Source organism: Takifugu flavidus, chromosome 19 (genome assembly GCF_003711565.1).
Source record: "Takifugu flavidus isolate HTHZ2018 chromosome 19, ASM371156v2, whole genome shotgun sequence".
Classification (NCBI taxonomy): Eukaryota; Metazoa; Chordata; class Actinopteri; order Tetraodontiformes; family Tetraodontidae; genus Takifugu; species Takifugu flavidus.
In genome coordinates, this window is record NC_079538.1 from 4,729,672 (window position 1) to 4,739,250 (window position 9,579).

The 9,579-nt window shown below is 46.7% G+C and overlaps 1 protein-coding gene across 2 annotated transcripts; it reads right to left on the reverse strand.

The window, feature by feature from the left end:
* Positions 1-6,681: 6,681 nt before the first annotated feature.
* On the reverse strand, positions 6,682-9,574 carry sod2 (superoxide dismutase 2, mitochondrial). Of its 2 annotated transcripts, none has more exons than XM_057016300.1 (5): positions 9,551-9,574; positions 7,792-7,997; positions 7,594-7,710; positions 7,341-7,520; positions 6,682-7,255 (listed from the first exon to the last, which is right to left on the reverse strand). In XM_057016300.1, exons 2-5 carry the CDS (start codon positions 7,877-7,879, stop codon positions 7,110-7,112), a joined length of 531 nt encoding a protein of 176 aa, XP_056872280.1. In that variant the 5' UTR covers positions 7,880-7,997; positions 9,551-9,574; the 3' UTR covers positions 6,682-7,109. The 2 variants fall into 2 exon arrangements, with proteins under 2 accessions (XP_056872280.1, XP_056872279.1); XM_057016299.1 differs by lacking the exon at positions 9,551-9,574 and adding an exon at positions 8,902-9,098.
* Between the last annotated feature and the right edge of the window lie 5 nt (positions 9,575-9,579).

Here is a 9,579-nt window from a genome sequence, read left to right on the forward strand (position 1 = left end):
TGAACGTTTTGCCTAAAACACCCTGGAAAACTGACACATCTGGGTGATAAAATGGAGAGCAACAACTTAACAAGCGTCCTGGAAAACAAAAATTACGTTTGATTTTTGAAGAGAAAAAAAAGCTGAATGCGAGGAGTCTCAATCGCTCAGAGACACAATATTTACCCAACTCCAAGAGGACAAAACAGGCGGACTGGGATGTGTCGTCACTCTGCTGTTGTTTTAAGAGTTTGGAGGAAAAGGGCCTTTTTTTCCCCCTTTAAATCATGATCTCATGTGAAAATCGGTGATCTTTGCGATGACCTCACTGTTCTGGCAGCTGCCCGGGATCGCGCAGCCTGAGAGGTCACCAGGGTCAATCGCTGTTATCGCCTCAGATCACTCGGGGTGCCGTTTGTTTTGTCTTGATTCCAGACTTACACAGAAAACCACCGGAAACACAGCGACTTTTCTCTTCATTTTATGAAACTTATGTTGTCTGGAAATCAGACGTACCCAGGCACCAGCACGCACATTCACGCCCCCTTCACAGCAAAAAACGACTCTATTCCTGATCCAGGCAGTTTTCATTCCTCCCAGAATGATGGGCGTTTCCATGTTGTAGCTTGTTGGCTAACTTTGCTGTTGTATCAGCTTGTCCCACATTATCAGCCTGTTTTCCAAATCTCAATGTTCACACTTCTGAGCCAGAAATAGAGCTTTGGGGGTACGTCGTACCGCCAAGACGCATATTTCCGCACACAGCATGTAAACGTGTGATGAGTTTAATCAAATGTAAATGTCTGAATTGTAGTTTCACCTAGCAATAAGAGATAATGAGGCTTTTTTCAGCAACATCTGGCAGCCAATATGAAGCTAATGTTTGAACACATTTTGGCCTGGCGAACATAGCTCTAAAAAAGAGCTGCGTGCTTTGTGGCGTCTTTACAGGGCTTGTTAAAACCTCCATGTGAGACTGATCGATTAATGAGCGCGGCCCAACAGCGACGTTGTAAAACCTTCCATCCCAGTGACAGCAGAGGCCCACGTTCGAGCCCACTGGAGCGCTACCAAATATGCAACTTTGTTTTGTCTTGCACCGCATGAAAGCAGGAAAACAGCTGAACTGGGTGTTTCCACGCAGGCACGCTCGGTTTTGCCGTCACATAAAGTTCGGTTTAACGATGGATGATGGGAGACACATTTCACAGCCAACTTGTCTGAATAACCGATGACTGAAGAGTCATAGTTAAACAACCTGGATATGTGCTGATTGGTCAGATCTGGAATTTATGGTGACAGTTTTACAAGTCTGCAAAAATTAATTTATGGATCGAGATCTGGATGAGGTTGCTCGCAGCCACATGATCTAAAGGCAAAAAGACCAAAAATACCCAATACGTAACCTGATAACTATAAGAATTAGTGTAAGTTCCAGGGGGAGTCATTTATTTTATACTGAACAGACAAGCTGTGATGAGATCCACATTTTATTACATGCTCTATCTTCTGCTATTGACATGGAAACACACCCGGCCCTCTCAAGTCCTCTGACACTCGGAGACCTTGGCAATGGTTGCAAATGTTTGGATTAGGGCTCATTAAATCACCTACAATGCTGTTGGCGAATGCCAAGTTACTCAGATTTTCTATTACTTCACAAACGTCCTCCTGGTCTGCTGCAGATAAATTGGCTACGTCATTGGAAAAGTCGGCGCGGAAGTGGAAGCCAAGGCCAGGAGCAGCTTTGGGTAATAATTGAAACACAATGTTGGCAGAGGCGTCTGCCTTTGACAGGTTTGTTGTCTTTGCTTAATCCTTTGCTTGACTTTCCAACATGGTGGCTTGAGCTGTTGAGTTCAGGGATACTGTGCAACAACAACACGGGCTAAGCTGAACAATCTGGCACCGCGGTGGAGCTGAAGCGGACCCAGTGTGGAGGTGTGGAGGTGGTGACCCTTATTTCTGTATCCAATGGGTGGCCCAGGGTGGCGATAGCTCCTCACTCATTGCAGTCCCAAGCCTAAAAATCGATCATATATTTCATTTAATTCAGGAGGACTTAGGGTTAGGGTGCTCTGTGAAGGCGGGAGAGCTGGTCCTCCTCTCCTATTTACGTCTGGTGCTTCTGGACGTCTGCGCCGGGCAGGAAACGCTCCTCTTGTTTGGATAAATCCGCGAGGGCGGCGCACAGAGAGGTCAGGGGAGGTCAGACGGACCCGCTCTGACCACCTCTGGGCTCGGCAGATCTTAAATTCCTGCTCGTTTCCAGTTTCATACTCCCTCCCGTCCCATCTGCCCTTGGCTGGGGGGGGACACCAACGGGAAGAACTACATAAAAATGGGATTTACGGCCCATGGGTTTTTGTCCAAAAAGACGTGTTCTGGTCCCGGCCCTCCTGATGTTGTGCTTCTGTACTTCAGGGACAACACGTGTTTAGGCGCAGAGACACACCGACAGATGTGGCATGAACAGAAATGAAGCATTTCCGTTGGCGGATGCTCCGCAGACAGATGACGGTTGGGAGGGAAAATGATGCACGAGTGCACGTAAACATGACTCGGAGCCAGAAGAGGCGATGCTGGATCCAGACACATCCAGGACAGACGGTTGCTGGATCTGAGATACGCGTTTGGAGACAGGAGCGATACATCTCCAACACATCATACGTGGAAATTGTGTTTTCCAAAAGCGGCATCCAAAGCACTATTTTACTCCATACGACCCTGCCGCGTTCGTGGCTGCCGGTGCCGTTGCGAGCGCTGAGGTCTGCGTGTCCGGATGGAAAATTCCCATCACAACTGGAGCGCCGTGTCCCGATGCACGCTGAGGTAAGACGATGGCCGGTGCAACGGAAGGATGGCAACCGGCGGTGAACAAAGTGAAAAGGAAAGAAGAAAAGCAGCGTGTTTCTGGAGTTTGTTTGAGAGTCTGATGGATTACTTTGACCTCGTGACCTTGTCATGATTTCACTGTTTTTCCTTTCTGGCTCTCGCTTTATTTTCGTAAAGGGACGTAACCAGTCCGGCAACGGCGGGACGGCAAACTGGGACGAGCTGATAAACCCGAACAAACAAGGAGACTATGAACTAAATAAAGTGCATGTATTATTGATTAGTCCAGACAGGACAACAAGGAAATCACCGTCTTAGTGGATCTCCAAGAGACACGTGCACTGCACCGCTCCCCCATTGTTGTTCCAGCTCTGACGAGCAGTGATGGATAGAGCCCGTGCACTCTTTTTCCTTTTTTGAAAGGTGTTCTTTAAAAAAAAAGGACCAGCCGAGTGTTGATTAAAACCCCGTCAGAGTCCCGCGGCCCCGCTAAAGCAGCTGCCTGGATGAGGTCACCCGTGTTGACTTAAAAGCTGACGCTGATGAGAACGGGGGCCCCGAGTAGCAGCATTAATTCCAGATCCTCCGCTGATTTCAGCAGAAGGGACGTAAATGATGTGCAAACCACCTGAAAATGAGCGGCTGTCTGTTCGGAGCAGCCAGCTGCTGGGACGAGGAGGCAGGTCGGGGAGAAAACACTGGAAGAATGAGAAGAGCAACGGGCCCGGACACGGAGGGGAAGACAAATAGCAGTGAGAGTGTGGAGTGAGCTGACACACACACACACACACACCACACACACACACACACACACACACACACACACACACACACACACACGCTGGTTTAGGGTGGCTTGGTTGCTTCTTGGCTCCAAAGCTGCCGCCTGCTGGAGTCGACACTCCCGTCTGAGGCCGTGTGGCAGCAGAACCTGTGGGTTTCAGAGATCCAGTCCACATTTCCGGGAGCAGAAGAATGCGCTGATCCTGCGGGTCGGCCCGTTTTCCACAGTGCGGAAACGGCTCGGTGGGCCAGCTCATTTTATGGAACCTTATTTGAATTGAGGTCATGTTTGTGCTCTAGAACCAGGGTGAATTACACGTAGTTGCTGGTGTTTAATAGCTGCACTCATTAACCTGGAAGGCTCAGTTTCTTCTTTCATTATATCCACCTAATCAGGTCCGTATGTGTCCTCTAAAATTTAGAGTCTAAATAACATGTAGGACTCAACCTGCGTGAGTGGCTAAGATGGACTCATCTAAGAGGACGGTTATGAGCTCACCTGATACGATGTGCCAGGTAGACTGAAACACAGACAGCAGAAGGAGGAGGTGGAGGAGGAGGAGGAGGAGGAGGAGGAGGAGGAGGAGGAGAGCTACAGAAATTGTACACGCTGGTTTCACTTTCACTTCTACCCTCAGCTTCGAGCCCCCCTCCAAACTGTCTATTTACTTCAGGCCTGTCTCTTTAACAATGGTGCCTTTATTTTTCTCTCTGGACAGATGATTTCAGGTGGAAGTTTGCTGACACTTGAGGGAGAACTTGATCCATCTGAGTGGTTTTGTGTATTAATGCTGGCAGACTCTCATATGTAGACCCCAGTCCCCAATCAGACCTGCTCAGCGTTCTTTCCTCTCGGGCTGGACTTGTACCAAAGCTTCTAAACCCTGGTAGGAAGCTCACAAGTGCTGCAGGACAGTGTTGGTGTGTCTGCTGGTCTGAGGCCACCTGGACTGATGTGAAAACGGGACCGGGTTTCTTTTCAGGCTCCAAACGGTGAGTCGGCAGGAGCGTCCGTTCAGCCATCCATCACACAATCTTTGCCGTTTCCTGTCTAACGCCCCGGTCCGCTCAGCCAAAAAGGACCTGATATGTTCTCGCTCTCAACAGAAATGCTGGCCCATATCCTGAATGAGCCCAGTGGGACGACTGAATCGGGACCAGGGTTTGACAGTGTGACGGCGGCAAGACGGACGAATCCTGGCAGGGTGAGGGTGCTCTAGCTCCAAAGCTGCTCCCCCGGTGGCAAATGTTACAAATCCGTCCATCAAAGAGAGCAGGGCTGCTTTTCCTGGTGCATCTCTCCTTGCACAAGCACTGATATGCATCCAGATCCGTCGGGCTTGGGCCAAACCCACATAAACTCGAATGACCTCAGGCCTGCTGCGTTTTATCACGCTGCGTCGCCGCAACAAGGCCGCGGCCTCGCCGGCGCAACTGTTACATAACAGAGAGGAATTGGCCAGAGACGCCCTGTTCCTAAAGCAATCATTTCCTCCTCTTTCATTTTTTGCAGAGCGCAAGTTTTTCAGACATTTACAAAAAAAAAAAGTGTGTTTTTTTTTGCCAGAGCCAGACATGAATTACAGCCCTAATACACAGGCTTCTGCTGCAGCCTGCAGACTTGCTGACATGTTGAAATTTAAAAAAAGGAAGCCTGATCCCTGACGGAAATGCCTCCCAGACACGCAGGTGCCCCTTGTGTTTAGCCCTCCAGCCCTCTGTGCCAGGAAGAATCGGTAGCGAGCGCTGGAAAGTTTCCTCATTTATTTATTGGCGCTTACGGCTTTGTAACGACTTTCCAGGCGAGTTGGAACAATCAGAACCGGCGCAGAGCCGAAACAGGGCAGAAAAAGGGATGTCTGATTGGCCGAGGGGACGGATGACCAGTGCTGATCTTGAGCAGGTGTGGCTGGCGTGGAAAACGTCGCGTTTCTATTGGATTCCCTTTAGCTTCCCTTAGCTTCCTGGCTTTGTTTGCATGGCTTCAAAGGGACGTCAGGACTGCATTGACTGACTGTCTCCTCCATGCAGAGTAGGTAATAGTTACGATAATTCTACAGGCAAAAGCACAGCCTGATTTAAAGAAAACTGAAATTGATTATGCATTTGTCTCCACCGCGCCACATTTGATGTGTCCGTGTTTGTGTGGCACTTAAACACCCGAGGAACGGGAAAGACTTGGAGGACCGATTCGATTTTCCTTTCAAAGTCTCCAAAGCTCAAGAACTCCTGAGTGGAAACCATTTTTTTTTTAACAAGTCGTACGTGAGGGGAAGCCGGTTCTGGCACAAACCAAAGTAGGCCGAATTCGGAGAAAGGATGCCTACATACAGGGAGGGCTGTTTTTAATTTCTGGCAATGTCAAATGAAAGTTCTCAGATGTGAGTGCTGGTATTTATGGCCCTGTCGAATTGAGGATGGTTCTTTGCCAGTGATCCTTAAAGCAGACTGAAGTCACAGCTTCTCTAGCTGCTTTCTGCCACATCAGTAGAATTCTGACACTATAAAAAAAAATCACCTAACGCCAATATGTAAAAATTAGGAAAGGACTTTAGCGTTTAAACAAAGAGGCCATGCTTGACATTTAGTGGGCACGTTCAGGTCTTCAACATTGATCAGAACCACATACGCATTTAATCCAACCAACTGCTTGAACTGAAATTCTGAAAATGTTCTGAAAATTCGAAATTTCAGGGAAGCATGTGTATATTTGAATCTGAGATTTTACAGCTGGAACCATTTAAACAGCCCAGAAAACTTGGTTTTAGTTCATAAACCATCCTTAATACACAATCATATTGTAGCTCACACGCACACGCACGCTGGACTTGCTTCTCTTTGCACAATAAAAGGTCTTTCACCTCGATGACCCGAACACAAACGGCATGAATCGGCATCAAACGGCGCCCTCTAGCGGTCGTGGTGCGCAGAGCAGGTGCCCTTCAGGACGTTAAAATGCTTTTTTCTCCAGGTTCTTTTTTATTATTTGCACTTGGACGAATACACTTATACACTTTAAGCTAATTATTGTTCTGGTAAGACTAATAATTATAAAAGTTGTCATTGTTTCATTAATACACACCATTTAACATGAATAATTTTATTTCCCACCATTATTAAATCTTTCACAGCACACAGGAGTAGTGAGCAACAGCTTTCACTCCAGTTCAACTGCAGTTGTATCATTTTATTATAATACATCAAAACACAAAGCAAACGCTCATGTAGAATTATTTAGACAAATGGAAAAAATCTGGCTGAAACATGGCCATATTTGTGTAGAATCATCAGATTCCGATCTATGTAAATTTACATTTTAAATCTGGGAAGCGGAATCAGATAAATACAGCTCGAAATGTGCCTCGATCTGCAGGTGTAACATGGTGTTTTTCCCAACAAGGTGGTTTATTCTGCAACAAACACTGAAAATATTTGAATAGCTAATGGAACCATTACAACATACGCAGCAGCCACATAACTGAGGGTCAGTTCTGGGGTGACGGGTTGGGCTCCTACTTCTTGGCAGTTTGGAGACGTTCGCTCACATTCTCCCAGTTGATCACATTCCAGATGGCCTTAACATAGTCTGGCCGCACATTTTTGTACTGAAGATAGTAGGCGTGCTCCCATACGTCGATGCCAAGGAGCGGGATGAGACCTGGGAAAAAGAGAAAATTATTCAGATGGCGCCGATGATGTTACACGGGAAGAGAAAACGATGAAACAAAAGCTGTTGAACCCACCTGTAGTTCCTTGGAGGGGGTCCTGGTTGCCACAGGCAGCAATACAAAGCCTTCCAGTCTCTTTGCTGTAGCCCAGCCAGCCCCAGCCTGACCCCTGCACTGCAACCGTAGCGGCGGACATCTTCTCCTTCATCTTCTGGAATGAGCCAAAGTCCCGCTTAATGGCCTCCATCAGCTCCCCTACAGGAAGTGACATGTGGACGTTAGACATGGAGGTTTCGCCAGAGGCCGATGCTCAGCTGCGGCCCATTACCCTGAGGCTCGCCTCCGCCGTTTGGAGAGAGGTTCGTCCAGAAGATGGTATGGTTAATGTGGCCACCTCCGTTAAACTTCAGCGCAGGCTGGAGAGCAACTTGTGCAGTCACATCTCCTAAAATAAAGACAATCACGCGCCAATGTCAGACGGTGAGCCTGCCACCATGACACCCATAATGCATGATTGCATCCATACTCTTTGCTAATGCTTCCTGATATTTCTCCTCTGTGACGTTAAGATTATTGACATATGTGGCGTGGTGCTTGCTGTGGTGCAGCTGCATGATCTCTGCACTGATATGGGGCTCCAAGGCTCCGTAGTCGTAGGTCAGGTCAGGGAGCGTGTGCTTGTGTCTCGACGCCCCCACCTGCCTCACGGCCTGGCTCAGGCTGGCTGCACATCTGAAATAAAGCAAAGGGACTCATTTCAGAACATGAAGGACTTGGATCATTGAACAGGGATGTGCGTATTTTCAACAACCTGCAGTCTCAACCCCACTGGACTCGCTCAGTTTCCATTCATATAATTTTTACTTTTTAAAAAAAAAAAAAATTAAGCCTATGCAGAGCTCTGGGTTCCAGACATTTCATCTGCAGAGTCTCGCAGAATACATTGTTGGTCACAAGGTGTAGCCGTCTACACTTTTCACTAATTTACATTCTGTTCTCCCCGTCATAAAAATTCAGAAACTTCTTTAATACTAATCAGAGGTTCATCCAGGCCGAAAGAGGCTAAATGCTGAGCTAATATGAGCTTTACTTGTGTATCTGACCAACTCTGCAAAGCCTCTTCTTAGTGCTCATTTGGCAGTAGTGCAAATACCGGTGACGACTTCACATTCACCTGGCAAACTAAAGTATTGCGTAACCACGAGTCTGTTGATAACTCGAATTACCCTGCTAACAATCAGACAGATAAACACCAGCTGTCGCATAAGCTCGTCGGCTGAGGTACCAATGATTTAAACGAATAAAAGAAATAATACAAAGCTTACACATGCATTGAAGCGAGAGTTACGAACTTACTTTGTGTGAATGTTAGGGCAGCTAAAACAAGTGTTGCCACTTGAACTAAAGAGTCCCAAAAAGCCACAGTTGAACAAAATTTGAGGGTGCGCCACAGACTAGCCGTGCTGACCCGCCTCCATTGATATGTTAGCATGGCAGCTAGCTGGCATTAACTCCCGGCAACTGTCTCAAGTTCATGAGCAAATGTTGCAAGAAACAAGTCAGCTGCCCCAAATCCCCAATCAGAGCTTAACACAGGCCGAAAGAAGCGAAAGGCTGAGCTGATATGAGCTTTTACCTGTGTATCTGACCAACTCTGCAAAGCGTGTTCATAGTGCTCGTTTGGCAGACGGGACAGTCGTGCTCGATAGTGGTGATTGCCCTTGAAATGTGCAATTTCAACGTGACACGGCGAGGATCGTACCATTGTGGAGTCTGAGGGGTGTGTACGACCGCGGAGAAATTAAGCAAATGACTTCGAACAGCTGCAATTTAGCTTTTCTGTCGCGGCACATCCGCAAATAAATAGGGTTTATTCACATACATTCGAACACGTTAGGCTTTGCGTTGCGATCTTGTTGTTTTAAAACAATGCGTCATTTAGTGCCTCAATGTTTTCGAAACATTTCTAATATTCCACGATACGTCAATACAAAAATGAGAACGGTAGATTATATTATAACAAAAGTGCACAAAGAAAACAAATAATTCAGTATTATTATTTAGAAAAATCTGACACGTGAGTAGGCAAAACCAGAGATCGTCTATGGTAGTAAAATGGACCGCTCTAGTTCTTAGGGCTATTTGCTTCAATGCAACAAGAAAAACCCAACATAATTTTAAACCATTTTCATTATTCTAATTTGCAAATCCATTTTTTAACCAATTATTAGATTATTATCTACCTTTAAATTATGAAAAAAAACCTTCAAATTCAATTCAAATACCTGTCTACGATGAAATTGTTAAGACATCC